This window comes from Notolepis coatsorum (genome assembly GCF_963971535.1).
Source record: "Notolepis coatsorum genome assembly, chromosome: 8".
Taxonomy (NCBI): Eukaryota; Metazoa; Chordata; class Actinopteri; order Aulopiformes; family Paralepididae; genus Notolepis; species Notolepis coatsorum.
In genome coordinates, this window is record NC_140172.1 from 62,018,346 (window position 1) to 62,035,659 (window position 17,314).

The 17,314-nt window shown below is 41.6% G+C and overlaps 1 protein-coding gene across 1 annotated transcript in view; it reads right to left on the minus strand.

Moving 5' to 3' along the window:
• Window positions 1-1,096: 1,096 nt before the first annotated feature.
• rtn2b (reticulon 2b) overlaps window positions 1,097-17,314 on the minus strand; it is a 68,013-nt gene continuing 51,795 nt past the window's right edge. Inside the window, exons 5-7 of the mRNA XM_084320840.1 lie at window positions 13,800-13,846; window positions 4,334-4,392; window positions 1,097-3,413 (exon numbers count right to left, since the gene is read on the minus strand). Of these exons, the coding sequence (XP_084176966.1) occupies window positions 3,296-3,413; window positions 4,334-4,392; window positions 13,800-13,846 (224 nt within the window). The 3' untranslated portion in view covers window positions 1,097-3,295. The remainder of the gene's footprint in view (window positions 3,414-4,333; window positions 4,393-13,799; window positions 13,847-17,314) is intronic.

Sequence of the window (17,314 nt, forward strand, 5' to 3'; positions counted from 1 at the left end):
CTTTCGTCTTGTTTACATCAGGATCCCCCATTTTCAATTCATAATGAATTGTAAGTAAGGGTGCAACTTGCTCAGTGCAAACCATTTTTTGTGGATCTAGCCCACAGTATTTCTAACACTGGGAATACATTCCCTGAGATTCATAGATGTCCGTAGAATCAGATACCAAGAACATGCAAATGGACCATATTAAAAAAAAATCTGTAAATGTGTATTCTACATTCTTATGGAATGAATGAGATACAAAAAAAATAAAAATAAAAAAAATATATATAATATATAAAAAAAAATATTGTAATTAATTTTTAGTTAATTTTCATAACGCGATAATTTGCTGTTAATTAATTAATCTAATTAACGCGATAAACTGACAGCCCTAAACGTTACACATTGTGCGCGTTCACCTGAGTACACAGCCCCCCCGTGCTGCACACACTGCCCGTTCGTCTCAAGGGACAGCGGGCGGCAGTGTTAACACTAGAGGATGCCGTCACCAACCCTACCTTAGCACGACTCAGCTCGACTACTGACTGTCGTGCGAAGTTCACCCGACCACTGTCACGGAACTGTGAAGAAGTCCAGCGTCAAGCCGATATCCTGGACACGCTGAGGAAAAACCCGGGGGGCTGGGGAATTCCAGCGGTAATCCGACGTGCTTTAATTCCTAAACTAAACAACAAATGTCCACTGCTGACAGGTGCCTATGAGCAAGAAGTCACGCGTGAAAACAGATGAGAAGGGTATGAGTGTGACCACAGCCTGTGTTTTATGGAAACATGGGAGCAGGCGTGGCCACGGGCAGATGTGGGTGCATGTCAAAGTTTTCAACACGCGCACAATATGTGCACGAAAGATGATATATCTCAATAAGGCTAGAGCGAGATGCGAAAGCCAGGATGAAATATAACACCTTTGAAATGGAGGCAGTACAGCTGGAATCTGGAAAGAAACACAGCTAATTATGATCACTTTTTATTTTTATTAAAATGAGAATGCAATATACAAGAAGTTAACATTCATGTCCCTCCCCAGTCATCCAAGTCCAAACCCCAATTTAAAGCAAATAAATAAATAAATACACTACTCTGAATACAAATGAAAATGGTATCACAGGTGAGGGGGGGAAATGGCACGTTTTAATTTGAAAAAGAATGTTACATCTTTGAGCTGCTGAAGAAATCAGAGGGACATTTTCGGGGGAGCTTTCAAGAAAGTAGAATTCTGCGTCACACAGACAGCGATGCAGATGCAACGATACCAGTTTATTTAGAAGGTAAAAGAAGTTTTCTGAAACTCAGAATCAGGCAATCAATGCCCGGTTGTAGGTAGATCAATCTGAAGAACCTGAGAAAGGGTTTTGGGATACAGTCCCAACAGCTTTCTGGTCTTGCATTAGGGGCACAAACATATACAATCACATTGTGTGTTAAGACATCTGTCACATAATTATCATAATTTTTTAATACATTTCATACAATCTGGACTGGACTGAAGACACGACGGACTCTATTGAAGGACGTACTGTAAACTATGAGTCCAAAACAAGCACAAACAGTTTAACATTATACTCTCATTCCACCAATTGTAAGAGAAGTCTACATCCTGCCGCTTCCTTCACTGGCAGCTCTTGTATTATTGAACAAATGTTTATCAAGTTATGTGAAACACATACAGACAGACATTAGAGATTTATAATTTAAGAGATAAGTGATAAGGTATGTAAAAAACAATGTTGTGATTGCTCGGGGAAATGCTACCCTTGTGGGCCCCTGGCGCCTATTCTGTGCTTTTTGAGTTTTTTTGTGTGTGTTTGTGTGCACAGCGGTGGCTGTGTTGATGATTATGTCATGAAATTGGGTCCATATCGTCATTTTACATATATTTTCAATATGTCAAAATATTATGATTTGAAATGCTCTAAAAAAAAGTTATTGATATAGGGTGCCTCCAGGTTGCGAGGAGAGTGAGCAGCATGCAGTACCACTTCCTTCTCCCCTCCTCCTCCTCCTCACTCTGGTATCAACCGTGTCACACAGCTGAATCACGGATCCCTCTGATGGGTGCCCGCCCCCTCGGCTCATTGCTGAGCTCGCTCTATGCGGAAGGGGGCTGGCGCTTCAATAGACAGCGCTTGTGTCTTCAGAATCTACCGGCAGAACGTGTACTGTACGCCCGCTGGACATATTAACAATAACCAGTGGTTACTAATGTTAGCGTCTCAGCTATTTCTGACCGAATTAGTCAATCATTTGTATATATAAGGACAGAATCTCATTCACAGGGACTTTGTGCAGGTTTCCCACGCTGGAATATGGGGTCTAAAACGTATATAAATATGAAGAATATGCCGTTTTCTGCGTTTTTTTCTCATAAAAACACACTTACTATCAAACAAACAAGAATATAAGTGGTTAAAATTCGGAAATATTTGTAATCTTTTATAGATATCTTGAGGTTAGGCTCTTAGTGGTAATCGTGGGGAAGAAAATGTTTTAAAAATATTAAAAATTAAAAATTATATGTAGGGATGTCCGATATTATCGGCCTACCGATATTATCGGCCGATATCGGCATTAAAATGTGATATTGGAAAATATCGGTATCGCTTTCAATTTTTTTTTTTTTTTTTTTTTTACATTTCTATAACCTTTATTTACCCAGGCAAGCAAGTAAGAACCAATTCTGATTTTATTTATTGTCAAAAGTATGCATAATGTTGTGTTAATTCCACAACAAGAGATATAATGTTAATTACCTGAAATGATTAAGTTTTTTGCGGTGGGAAACCCTGCATATATCGGTATCGGTTGATATCGGTTGATATCGGTATCGGAAATTAAGAGTTGGACAATATCGGTATAGGTAAAAAAGCCAATATCGAGCATCCCTAATTATATGACATTGAACTTGGTGCACTTTTGTGCTCTAAGCCTCATGAGATCAGCCGGCGCCAAGCCTGCACAAGGGTTAAGACAAAGGTCTGTCTGATTTGAAAGTAGAATTAGGAGGGATCTAAGAATTTATTTAAAAAGACAAAAAAAGGGAAACAAATTAAGAATTCAACGTACAAATCTTTACAGCGTTGACTATCAAACAAAATGTGATCAAATGGAGGTCTGATCTCTATTTTGGGGTCCTTGACATGAAATTATTTGAGAACTCTATGAGAACCAATCAGGATGGATTACATCTTGCTCCCGTAAACAAACATGTTGGCAAACTGGAGAAGAATTGCCCAAGCGAGGTGTCATCATTCCAGACATTTCCAGCTCTTGTTTCTTGTCCCTGGCGTGTTTTACTTTGACTTCTGTTTGGGTTTGGGGGCAGGTGCAGGTGCAGGTGTGGGTGTGGGAGCGGGGTCAGGTGCAGGTGCAGCAGCAGTAGAGGGTAGCTTATCACACAGCTTAGTAAACCTGCAAACCAAAAGGACATAGGTTAAAGGACCTACATTATGGCAAATGTGCTTACCGTCTTCTCCAGAGTCAGATAAGAAGATAGATACCAATCTCCTCTCTGTGCGTTTAGTAGAAAGCTATCCGGCTGCAAGCTAGCCTAGCTTAGCACAAATTAATGGAAGTGGATACGGACCAGCTAGCCTATGCATTGGCCAAAAACACCTTTCCCGGAGTTTCTAAGCTATTCATTTGTGCTAAGCTAGGCTAGCTTGCAGTCGGATAGCTTTCTACTGAATGCAGAGATAGATTTGTATCTATCGTCTTGTCTGACTCTGGAGAAGACGGTAAGCAGATTTCCCGTAATGTTGCAGTGTTCCTTTAAATTACACCCAACAAAACATTTTCATAATAGCAACTTTTTTTTAACCTGAGCAGTGGTCTATATCTACATGCATATTTTTCTAAGGAATCACTATCAGTGTTACCATCAAAAGCTCCAATATTCTGCTTACATCTTCTTTTTCTTGTGAGAAAAGTTACGTGACAGAATTTCAACCTCTTATTCTAAAGCTAACACTTTCAGGTATAGGCTAACTGCTAAATTGTTCCCAATAAAATGAATATTCAACCTCCAAAGGTCATAGTGTACATGTGTTGTTGTATAGCAACTACAAACTGAGAACTACCGTATTATAAAGCTAAATTGTAAATGTGCTTACTGCTTAGTGTGATACACCTGTAGAATTTTCCAAAACTTTTATCTTATCTTGTCATTAGGCCAAATTCTCTTTCATGAGCCAATATACATTTCCATTAGTCATTACCTGCTGTTTTCTTAAGATTAGCAGTAAAAAAAAAAAAAAAAAAAAAAAAACAGAAAAGATTACTGTAAAATAGAAATTCCATTAATCTAGGTCAATCTCCATTGTAATGCTTACGTTTTTCTGATTTTCTTCAGGAAATTCCTCACTGCTCTAAGCATCCTCCGAATACGCACCTGTCACAAACAAGGAAGTGTGGGTTAAGTCACAGGCATAATGTAATGTGTAAAAAAAAAAAAAATACTATAAATCTAAAAGCCTCGTTAACAACCAACCATGTTGCTCCTAACAGAAGATTTGAGAACCACTGGTTTATTGACTAATGTAGCTAACCCAAACAAGTTAGTGTGATATCTGATAGACTAATGTAGCCAACTGTGTTGGAAATTAGCCAAAGCTGAATAACTTACTCAGTCAGAAGAGACCTGGTTAATACAGTTTATTAACTCAGGGAAGGTGAGAAAGGAAGGAATGGGGTATAGGGATGTGGATAGGAAGGAAAGATGGAAGAGAGAATTAATTGAAAATGGGGGACCCTGGTGGAAACGAGACAAACGTCTTTCTCTGGTTTGCATCCCCTTAACAATTGTGTGTATTGAGCCATACTGTATTGTACCCATTCTGCAATCTGTTAAATAAAGTTTTCATTCATTCATTCATTCATTCAGAGAGGGGAAGGAATGGGGGGAGGAATGATGGTACGAAGGAAAGATGGGTGAGAGAGATCAAAGAGAGGGGGGAAGGGAGTTTGATCTACCACACTAACCCAAACAACTTTAGTGTGATATCTGATAGACTAATGTAGCTAACCCAAATACATTAGTGTGATGTCTGATAGACTAATGTAACTAACCCAAACAAGTTAGTGTGATATCTGATAGACTAGTAACCCAAACAAGTTAGTGTGATATCTGATAGACATGTAAAATGTTTGGAAATGCACAAATACAAACCGCTGTTTTTATCTTTTAGATAACGCTAAGCTAGCTTTCAATATAACAAGGTGTTGAAGTGCCACAAAGTGACCCTTTTTGTATATTGACATCCTGTTCTCTCTCTCTGTCTTGTGGCACTTGTATGATGTAATATATTAAGCTTTAACATATATATATAGAGGATTAAATATAAGTATGTATTATTAAGCTTGATAACAAGACGAGTAGGCCTCTGATATGACAGATGTCTTTTTGTATTCTTTCTCCCTACTTGTGTAAAACTGTATAACTATAACTATAGACTATAAGACTATAAAACTGTAACTTGTATAACTACTATATCTTATATACCCTAAAGAATGGGTCACTCTTATATACCCTAAAGAAATGGATAGAAAAAAACCTCTTGTTAGTTACTATGTAAGCTGCTGGAATGTGGATACAGTGTGCTGACCTTGGCTTCAGTAAGGAAAATGCACTACGCTGGCTGCAGCGGTTAACCCGTGAAAAGCCATAAATACTTTTAACTACATTTTAACTACATGGGTGATGTGTAAATATAATTAGTATATGTTTATTGTATATACTAAAGTACTGGATATATATATATATATATATATATATATATATATATATATATATATATATATATATATATATATATATATATATATATTGTATATTGTTCTCCAGGGCCTTCCAATCATGACAGTACAGGTTGTTCATTCTGTACAACTTGTACTGTAGGCTCTCTCTGTCACTTGTATGATGTACTATTTTGATTATGATGTAAATGATTAAGCTTTATTGTATATATCTGTATAATATCTATAAAACTCAGAGCAGTGAAATTGTGCTGTTCTCTGTTAGAGTGGTTAGGAATGTGCTCCCCTCCCTGTATGACCTTGTGGGCCTCTGCTAGCCTGCTAGGTACAGATGGAGACTTAGGGATTTTCCACGGTACCGTACTGTTTCAGTAAAACTTACTATTACTTTTTAAGTTACTACCCAGTGGAGTAGACATGAGCCAATGGCAAAGATACACGTTGAAAGAAGGAGTGTCTGTGCTTACTATATGACGCTACGGACCTGTGTATATAAGGTTCTGCCTGCTCGCTCTGGGGGAGATCGAGATTTTTTTAGCACCAGGCAAGGTTGAGCGGTGTATTGGAACCTAGCCTGGACGTTTTTCAGAGCATTCCTCCCCATGAAGGTGCTCTTTAGATTTGAAGAGCTATGCTAAGCTCTTAGCTAAATCTTTTAGATGATTTAAACCAAGAGAGTTTTCTTTGTCTGCTTGAGAAAGATGTTGCTGTACAAAGACAGTATCTTTGTAGCTTACTTTTTCTAATTAAACCAACTTTGTTAAAATACTTTTATCCAACTCGTGGACTGCGTTTCTTGTGCTGCTCTATCACGATGTTTCGAGACGCTGGCCGCGCCCTGCGTTCATCTGAGGTAACGGTATAATTATATTCTGGAAGCCATACAGATCAAATCAATTGCTGGTTACTGCTTTTAGCTAAAGTTATATAAATGATATAATATATATATATATATATATTTATATTTTGCTTGCGAGTACCAGTATCTCTGTATCCGACAGGCCCATCAGATTTATGGGGATTTGGGAGTTTCAGCATGCAGGACGCTGTGATGCTTAAACGGCCAAGTCACTGATTTATGGGTTTGTCAAACTGATCGGAGGTTCTGGGGCTTACAAATGATTATTAATATTATTACGCTAATATTACACTATTATTACTAAGTACTACCTATTACATAGTATTGCTGTCAATATGACAATTCGATGGAAGGAGTTTTTCCCAGACATATGTAGCAGTCTGGAAAATATGGTATATTATTCAGAACTGCTGACTGTGTTTATATCCCTTTTTGTACACAAAGACATTCTAACTAGTGTCATTGATTCACACGAACAATGACACAAACGTCCCCGTCCGAAGAGCATTGGAATACGGATTATAAATGACAGTACTGATTCATATACTACAGTGCGTCTCCCCTTGTGACTGGCAGGCGGGACCAGCAGGGGGCAGTAGCAGGCAGAGAGTGGCGGAGAGAGCTGAGAGCTGATAAAGGGAGGAGCCCAGCGGAAGTCGGTCTCTTCGGCCGTGAACTTGACAACGAGAGGACACAGCTAACGGGAGCTCTGGATAGCCCCGTTGCTGACGTTTATGCCGGAGTGCCCCGGGAGAGGACAACGGGTGATAGGAAGTACTGGCTAGTGGATACGATATCCTAGCAGTACCAGTGGTATGATATGAACAATAAGTGCAGAGTCAGGCACTAACAGTCGAGTTATACCTAGTTACAGTGAGCGGTATAGGTAGCATGCGGCTAAGGATCACAGTAGTATTGCTCGTGTTATACTTAGTTACAGTGACGGTATAGTCTGCGTGCCAGAGACGTGCGGGACCTCCAAGCAGTCTGCCCGGGCGTCAACAGCTGTTTGCACCGGAGTGCTGCAGCACACCTGCTCCAGGCTGCCTGCAGGACACGGGGAGTTCTTTACCACCAGCAGAGGTCGTCATCGCCAGCACCAGCTCAGCCAGCGCTGCCTCTCTGCTAGCTCCGCCTGCTGACATCCTCGCGAGAGCGTTCAACGCCATCTTGCCTCCCGGACAACAGTGGAGTGGCGAGGCGGCCATTTCGGATGAGTACAAACGAGCATTGATGCTCCCGATTCCATATACAGTATACAGTGTGGTGCTGCCCGCGGGCGAAGTTAACGTTGTTAACCACAGTTCAATAGGGGTACCCCGAACAATATATACCGGTATTAGCATAGGACTTTTGCAAGGTATTTTGTGGGCTCACTCTTTTATTTTATTCCTTTTCTTTGAGCGTGATAAGGCGTGTATTTCCTAAATAATTCCTGTTCTGTGAATCCCTTTATTCTCTTCCCTATGCTCCCCCCTTCCTTCCCCATATTATCAACCGGAGACAGTAAGAGTGTAATTCCTTAGAGAAGGTAAATACTGTGTTCAGCCCAGACGTGGGCAGTGTTTAGTCTGGGTACCTGAGAGCACTTGGTGCCTGGGTGTAATATTATAATTGACTCATGTCATTGATTCATGCCATTGATTCATGCCAGTAATTATTGTATGGATACCCATGGTGCAGTAATCACCAGACGTAGCATTGTTGTAACTAGGCTGAGTTACAATACAGTCATCCAGAACGGGAGCACTGTGTGTGTGTCTTTCATTATTTCTAACCCTAACCCTAACCCTTTGATACGGGTAATATATGTAATCGTAACCCCTTGCTATTCTACCTTTTCCATTTCCATTGTAAGGGTTCTGGTGTCACTAAGGGAGGGTACTGCTTGCGGGGGGAACCAAGTTATTTCGCTACCATCCGGTCATTGGGTGTGGGAGGGCAAAAGGGGCAACTGTGGAGAGTGAGGGTGTGTTGGGGAGTACTGCTGACTGCTCCAGAGAGAGGGAGGAAGACCAGAGTACCGGACCAGGTTTGTAAACCCTGGGCCTCATCCATCCCCACTGCCAGCCTCCAGTTGACGCTCCGGACCCCAAAGACGGAGGTGCAGCTGGCCAGAGTGCTACTGTGTCTCGCTACCTATTGACCGCACATCACCGTTCCCACGAAGCAGGGATAATCCACCCTGCTACACATACATTCGGTTTATTACAAACAAAGAAGAGGTTAACAACTCTTCTATGCTTATATTTCATATGAACTGCATACAACTAACTAGTGACTATGAAATAAGCGTGATTAGGATTAGTAATTGACTCGAGAACTTGGCGAGTTTAGCACCTCGCTGGGGGATATCGAGCGGCCACAGGGTTCTATCTCGAATAGGAGTTGAGATAGATAGAGACACCTGTAGCTCTTAACACAAGGGTTTTCAAGATTTTTAACTGACCAGTGTTGTCTTCCTGCAACAACTTACTGTACACGCCTCACAGGATTTCAGAGAGAGATTTCTGTTTCAGTGGTACAAACAAGCACTTTCGCTGATAAAAAAAAAGAAAGAAAAATAGAGCACCCTCAAATCACAAATTCAGTTGTACTTCAGTGTACTCAAGTAATTGATTGATTACTCACGCCCATCCCTAGTTATTGGTGCACTGACATCAAGCTTTCTGTAGCTTTCATGGTGTTGTATGATTATGTAATCTTTGTCTTAGAGCAATTGTCTTAATAATAGGCTACTACTAAAGTTTTTATTTCAAATTAAATGTAATGTTTGCAGTATAGTCATAAAATGCAGTGCAATTAAAGTCAATTTAGGCAGTAGTGTTCCAGGAAGAACAGCAGGGACCACCCAAATATGTCTGGGGGCTGACATCTTAAGTTATTTTCAGTCCAAGTCGCATTTGTTTCATCATGGCAGCGTCCAGTAAACAGACCGTTGAAATGTTGAGACGTTGGACCATTTCAACAACCTCAGGGTAAGTGTTTGACAACATTTTTGCCTGGATTTTACGCTTAAGTGAAATGCTTCTGAGTAAGTAAAATAAAATTACATGACATGGCCAGTGAGATCAAAAGTTTATTTCAGTCTATGTTAATTTGCCCGGCTGTGATATGAAGTGAGCAAAGGTAGTGGTACATACTGTATACAGCTGGGCGTCACCCTTGACTCCACACTTTCATTTCACTCCCACATCAAATCTGTCACCAAGTCTGCCTTCTACCACCTCAGGAACATCTCCCGTCTCCGACCCTCACTCTCAGACTCTGTGGCGGAGACCCTGATCCACTCATTTGTCACCTCCCGGTTGGACTACTGTAATGGAGTCCTGTTCGGGGTACCCAGCAAAGCCCTGGACAGGCTCCAGTATGTCCAGAACTCAGCTGCCAGGGTTCTCACTCACACCAAGCCCTGGCAGCACATCACCCCCACCCTCATCCATCTCCACTGGCTTCCAGTCAGGTTCCGCATCACCTTCAAACTCCTGCTCCTCACCTACAAATCCCTCCATGCCCTCGCCCCCCGGTACCTGTCTGATCTCCTCCACCAGTACACTCCATCCCGGAACCTACGATCCTCTGATCTAGGTCTCCTCTCCATCCCTCGCACCAGGTTACGGACTTTTGGGGACAGAGCCTTCAGCGTGGCGTCCCCTACCCTCTGGAACTCTCTCCCCCCCGAAATCCGCAACGCCCCAACCCTGGACACCTTCAAATCCGCTCTAAAAACACACCTCTTCACCAAGGCTTTCCCCATCAGTTAGTTTTAGATTAAATTAGGTCCATTATCCCCTACTTTCCCTCATCCCCTCTTCCCCCTCCCCCCCTACTTTCCTTGCCCTATTTTTTGTCCTGATTGTAAAGCGACCTTGGGTTCTATGAAAGGCGCTATATAAATTGTATTTATTATTATTATTATTATTATTACAGCTGGGAACCAGCTCATTGTCTATGAGGAGCTAGTCAAGATGAGAAGCATGTTCAGCCACAGACTCATACCCCCCCGACACACCACTAACCACGTTGGCTAGTCCGTTGTACCAGCGGCCATCAGGATCCACAACAGTGGGCAGGGACCACTGCCAGCAGCCGGAGAACTACTAGGAATGTCTGATCTCTGAGTGTGTCTGACTCCCACCTAAACTGCACGGACTACAACTTATAACGAATAACGTATATCACGCCAGTTAGGGTACCTTATGTATACTGCACCTGTGTATACTTTACTTGTATATATTTAGATTCTAGTGTTTATTGTAACCATATATATACATTTTTTATCCACTTTTTCTCCTCCTGTTTTTCTGTGTTTTTTTCTCCCATCCCAATTTAGTCGTTATGCCAATTCCCCCCTCCCCTTCCTGGTCGTTGCTCGCATGTGCCCCCCACTGGTCGGTCTAGGGAGCCCTGAAGTCTATCAGATGCTTCCTCCGAGACATATAGGAGACAGCCAGCAGCATCTTTTCACCTGCCAGCGCGGACTCTCATTGGTGAGGTGTAACGTGTGGGAGGTCACACTACCCTCGCCATCTCCCTCCCTCACTGTGCAGGCGCCCTGACCGACCTGTAGGAGTTGCTGTTTACAACAACCAGAATACCACCCCAGCGGCTTTCCTCCCGCTGACTCTGCCAATTGAGCCAGTATGGCGGCCGGCCAAGCAGCGCTGACAGCCGGATTCGATACCACGTTGGTGACGAGCGCTTAGTCCGCTGCGCCACCCAGCCGCCTGTAACTATATTTCTTGTAATGTATAATAGGACTGATGGGGCATACAGACCCTCATCTGCACTTTTGATCACACTGTCTGAGAGAGCCGCCATCCAACCCAGCCCACCCAGGGACGCCATCCCCAAGGAAGTGGAGCAGAGGACCACGAAGGAGACTGACCAAGGAGACACTGATGAAGAGGAGATCAACCCTTGACAGCCTGAGAGAAGACACCTACGAGTTCAGAGTCATCACCATCAACGAGATTGCGCCTGCTGCGCCACCCCGGCACTGCAGAACACGGCAGACCAAACCCATCACCTACAGAAAGGAGATGGAGCCCCGACCATCAAAGTGGACTTCCATGACCAGATTGCCATCTGTGTGAGAGAGAGCATCCTACAGACAGGCCGCTACACCAGCAAACCCTCGCCCCTCTAGTACCGCGATGACGAGGAACGGGGGGACCAACCACCACACAGCACGTTCAAGACCACCCTACAGCCATGTCTCTAGGCCTGATAAAGGTCAAGCGTGAGCACAGTGGCAGACATGTGATGGTGGTGAAGAACAACATAGACTCCAGGGAAAGAGTCTGCAAGGCCACTATAGTTGACCGCCCCACTGCTACAGGTGACCCTTGACAGGGAATGGACGGCGACCAGTGAATGTTCCCGACTGCATCGTCAAGAAGAGACACATCATCAGAGACCTGTGGACCAAGAGACGTCTGAACACACATTGTCCACATTGTTATGTATGTATTTAATTTTTACTGTGTTACTGTTTGGCCCTGCCACACGACAGACCGAGAACCGATGATCAACACGACACAGCAACTGTCAGATTCACAAACAAGAACTGTTTCACAGAGTTCATATGTATCTGGAAAAATGTTGACTAGGAATATGATGAAATACAATCAGTAAGATTGCATTAACCAATTTTATAATGGCAATGAGAAATGATCACAGAGTCACATTGCAAAATGGTATTGTTAAACAGGGCAGAACCAGTTGAGTTGTTCCAAGACACCAAGTTTGTTTTGACCATTGATAGTATGCACCACAGAACAATGCAGAACGATTATCATAATCACCTTTTATATCAGTTTTATTAACCACTAGGTTAACGGTTTTCAATTTTATTTTGACACATTAGCCACTAAGGTAATGTCTATTGTAAATATTACTATGTTTGTATGTGTACAACCATGATCTTAGCTCCCATAGATATTATCATGAAGACACATAATTACCACTTAAATGTCTGAGTCACGACATGAACGACTGGAGGTATGCCAGATATGTGCACAACCAGAGCTTCTAATGATTATGTTATTTGTTGTTTGATATCAGAGTTGAGGACCAATCATCGATATAGGTATTTGAGCGGTTAAATCAGACCATTATTAATAAAAGAAATGGTTATATCTATTCCCACATCTCTGATATCAAAATAACACAGACCGCAGTCCAGTCGATCATGTCATGAATCATTTATGTAAATAATTCTATTTTTAAACTGTTATGCCAACCAATAGATCACATTGGCCAAAATTTTAATTTAGTTTAATTGTTTTCTATTTTTTCATTATCTGATAACCGATGGATTACATCGGTCCCATTCTTTTACCATACCTATTCACTTTTACCTGTTCCAAACAATCCTGGTATATTATACATTAATCTCACCCACATTATAATAGAGAAAAGTGAGTATTGTGGTATAATATAATGTCCTCATGTAAAGACATTCCCCTCCCCTCTCCCCAATCCTGTATCCCCCCCCCCACTTGACCTATCAAATGGGACCACCTCCCCCCCTTGTTAACTATATAATGCTCCTCCCGAGAACAAACCAGGTCTTCTCACCTGGGTCATTTCACCTGATCACCTGGGGCGAAGCCCTCAGCCATTCTCTCTATGTACTCATGTATATTTCTATCTGTCTGGATAATAAACCTTATTATCTTGACCTCGGTTGACTGAGAACATTCTTCTTCATCCCACAATTTATATCCTCTACAATTATCATGCCCATACCTGTACCTCCCCTCCCCATGGTGCTATGATGCCTGAATTTCCCAAAGGGGATCAATCAAGGCATATCTTATCTTATTGTTTCTAGGCTAGAAGTTATGTTTTTGTTGGTCACACTAAGGGGAAAATATCAATACATTTCTGAATAAAAGAAAAACATACTGTACATAGAATTAACTATTTATCTGGAATGCCCTCCAACTGACTCTAAAGTTGGAGGTTCTTCCTTTTCTTGCTGCATTTCAAAGTATCAACTTGTACTGTAACTGTCTTAGCTGATTTATTATAGTTTATTCTTCTTTGTTGTGCCTATATATGTATGAATCTACTGATAACTATCTATTGTTTTGTAAGCTCATAGTGACTGTAAATAAGGGTAACCTCAGTGTCTTATGAGTTGAAATAAAGGTTTGAAATGAAATGATAAATCTCACCTGTTGCTTTTTATACAGTAACGGAAGAGAGAACATTGCGATCACAGCTGAAAAACAAGGACAGAGTTGCCGTTAGCAAAAATAGAATCACTGTCATGGTGAGACATAGAGGAAATGGTGGTGGGACCCAAATGCAGACAGTCAGACGAGGAAGCAGGCAGAACAAGGTGGGTAGTGAAAATAGGATCTTTACTGAGCATGTGAACACAAACTGAAACATAGACTGGAACTACAGTAAACTACAAAAACTACAAAAACAGAGTGGAGAATAACACGAGCAAACCAAACATAAACTAGACTATAAACAAATACTTAGCATGGTGTGAAGTAGCATGGCAACAAATCCAATAGTACAGGAACATAGACAGAAACAGAGTAAACAGCAACAGGAGACAGCATACAGAAGACAATAAACAGGTACCGAAGAGTATGAACGCGCCCGGAAGACAGGGGCAGACTGACATATATACATACACAGGATAATTGACACATGAGGGATGATTGCAAATGAGACATCCCTGGAAGGGGGAAAAGACTGACAAACTAAAGTGACACTAAGGCTGCGGTTACACTAGGGCCATTTCATTTAGTTTCATTTAGCTTTTCAGAAGGCTGCGTATTGGCAGGCAAGTAAGAGTTAAGTTAGACGTCGTTTTGTCTCGTCTACTATATACATGTAGTACAATGCCAAAGCAGTAGGTGGCGATGTAGTTCAAACATGAAGGCCATTTTCAACCAATCAGAAAGGTTGAACGAGTCACTCCACATCCTGCTCAAAATCTCAAAAGCCACCATCTTTATACCTCGCATGAGCCATTTAGCCACATAGCATTTATTTTTCAGCAAGAAATAAAGTGCAATAAACAAAAACGGATACATTCACTGTGTGTTCTGCCTCATTTGTTGATGATTTGTTGATGAAACAAAACTAACATCAACACAATTGACCACCAAGAGCGGAGTTTAGTCTCACAAAAATATCACAGATTTAGTTAGCTTACGTGCTAACGTGATTGGGATATGCCAGTATAACTGTATAGCATTGTGGCTAGCAGCGAAGTAACGTTAATGCTAGCAGAATGAATGGATGTAAACGTTATTTAACAGATTGCAGTATGGGTACAATACAATACGGCTCAATAAAAACAATTGTTAAGGGAATGCAGACTGTTGTAGCTTGTTATATTAATCAGCGTCCCCAGAGCGATAGTTCAACTTGACTAACAGGGTCTGAAAGTAACGTTAGCTAGGTAGCTAACGTTAGCTCACGAGCAGTGATGCCACAGATTACTTGTAAAAGTAATCTGATTACTGATTACTGATTACTCCTTTAAAAAGTAATCTTAGTTACTTTACTGATTACTTGATTATCAGAGTAACTTAGTTACTTTGAAAGTAACTAGGTTACGAAGTCGTCGTCCCTGCTGCTGCCACAACATAAGAATGACAATTTTTTTTTTTTTTTTAAATGTACTCAGTTTGAGTAAAATGTACTAATAGGGCAGGTAGGCCTATCTTGCTATCTATAGATCTATAGATTTCACAAAAGATAAATGGTCAATAACACCACATGTAGGCTGATATGTAGTCTACCTTTGAGGCCTGCCCCATTCAGATATGGTTCTACGTTATTATTATTTATTATTGTGTGAATGAATGAATGAAAACTTTATTTAACAGATTGCAGAATGGGTACAATACAGTACGGCTCAATACATACAATTGTTAAGGGGATGCAGACCTGAGAAAGACGTTTGTCTTGTTTCCATCAGGGTCCCCCATTTTCAATTCATATAGACATTTATGACATACACAACATACATGACATTTATGGCATAGGGACATATAGGTATTTAGTACTGATACATTTGTGACATAAGCGGTATTCAAATATACAGTACTGTTACCCCTAGATCCTGACAGAGTATATACATATGATGGGGAGGGGACTGTACATTAGGAGGGGGTGGGTGGGTGGGAGGGAAATATACATACGGCGGGGAGGGAATATATATACTGCAGTGTTGTCAGTGTGCTACTGACAACCTACATACTGCAGTATGGTGTTCCATGTTCATGAATAGTGCACTGCAAAAGATGTTTAACTCAAAGGTAGAACATACTGTTTGGCTGGTGCAGCTCCGACTCCGAGTCCTGTAGAAGTCGATGGTCGTGCTGTGCTGTATATTCCATATGCGGTAGACAGTATTTTGTTTCCTCCGCAAAGTGAATGTTTTTTTCACCCGGCTTAGTTTACACAAACGTTAAGTAGACTAGTGAACTTCCAGTGCCAGAAAGCGTTACGAGCGCGAGTGTCTCCCTGCTAGCTCGCAGGTCAGCCTGATAATAACAATAACAGCCGCGCCCACCAGCATGGATCAACACGCGAGGTTGCGTGCTGTGACGTCACTCCCCAATACAAGGAAAAGCTTTCCAAACGTATATTTGACTGTCGAAAACGAAAGAAAATACTGCATTCCGCCTGCATTATGATGCGATAGTAACGAAATAGTAACGCACGGCCACTTGGACAAGTAACTGCAATCAGATTACTGGCTTGTAAAGATTAACGTGTTAGATTACTATTTTCGGGGAAAAGTAATCAGATTACAATAACGCGTTACTTAGTAACGCGTTAGTGGCATCACTGCTCACGAGCGACGCTAGCCAGCCAGCACTTGTGAAAACAAATGCCAAACCAGTGGCGGCTCTGCCACTAGGGGCGCAAGGGCGCCGCCCCCCCTTCAGGCCCTGCCTGGTTATATGAGAGTAGAACAAGAAAAAGTATCTTTTTGTTTTTTGTTTTATAGCCCTATAAATAATATAAACATGTTTAAAATGAATAATATTTACTCATTTTAAGTATGTTTGTATTTCCAATGCACAATATAACGTTATTATCGCAATTAAAAAACACTCGTTTTCCAGAGCAGGAAGTGACATCACGTTTTTTTTATTTTTTCGTATTTCTCGGCCCGGGCTATACGCGATAGCGCTCTGAGTGCGCGTCACAGTTTGATGTATCCGTCACAGCCAATCAGTGCATAACGCGTTGTGCGTTGAAATATGACTATTATGTTGGAATCCGGGCGCGATTTGAAGCGGTCTAGCCAGTAGCGTCAAGAATATCTGTAGCCGCATTTCGCGGAGACGCTCTCTGATTGGCCGACGCCAGTATTTTTTTCCGTAGCAGAATTTCACAGAGACGATCTCTGATTGGCCGAATCCAATTTCTAATGTTCCAATTCTAGGTTATTCCTAGGTTGGTCGGTGGAGATAGTTGTGTTGTTGTGAGAATGATGCAGGCAGCTGTTTGTCTTAGACGAGCGTGCCGTGACTGCAAGTTCTTTAGACTGTTAAGCTTAGGCACTCTTTCAAAGTTGGTTAAGGTTAGAGTTTGTCTTAGAGCATGGCGATAGAACGCCAGGTAGTTTGCAGTCTGTTCGAGCGGAAATGGACAAAGGAATGTACTTGTGTTGTGCTAACGAGCTAACACTTGGCTAACAAGCTATATG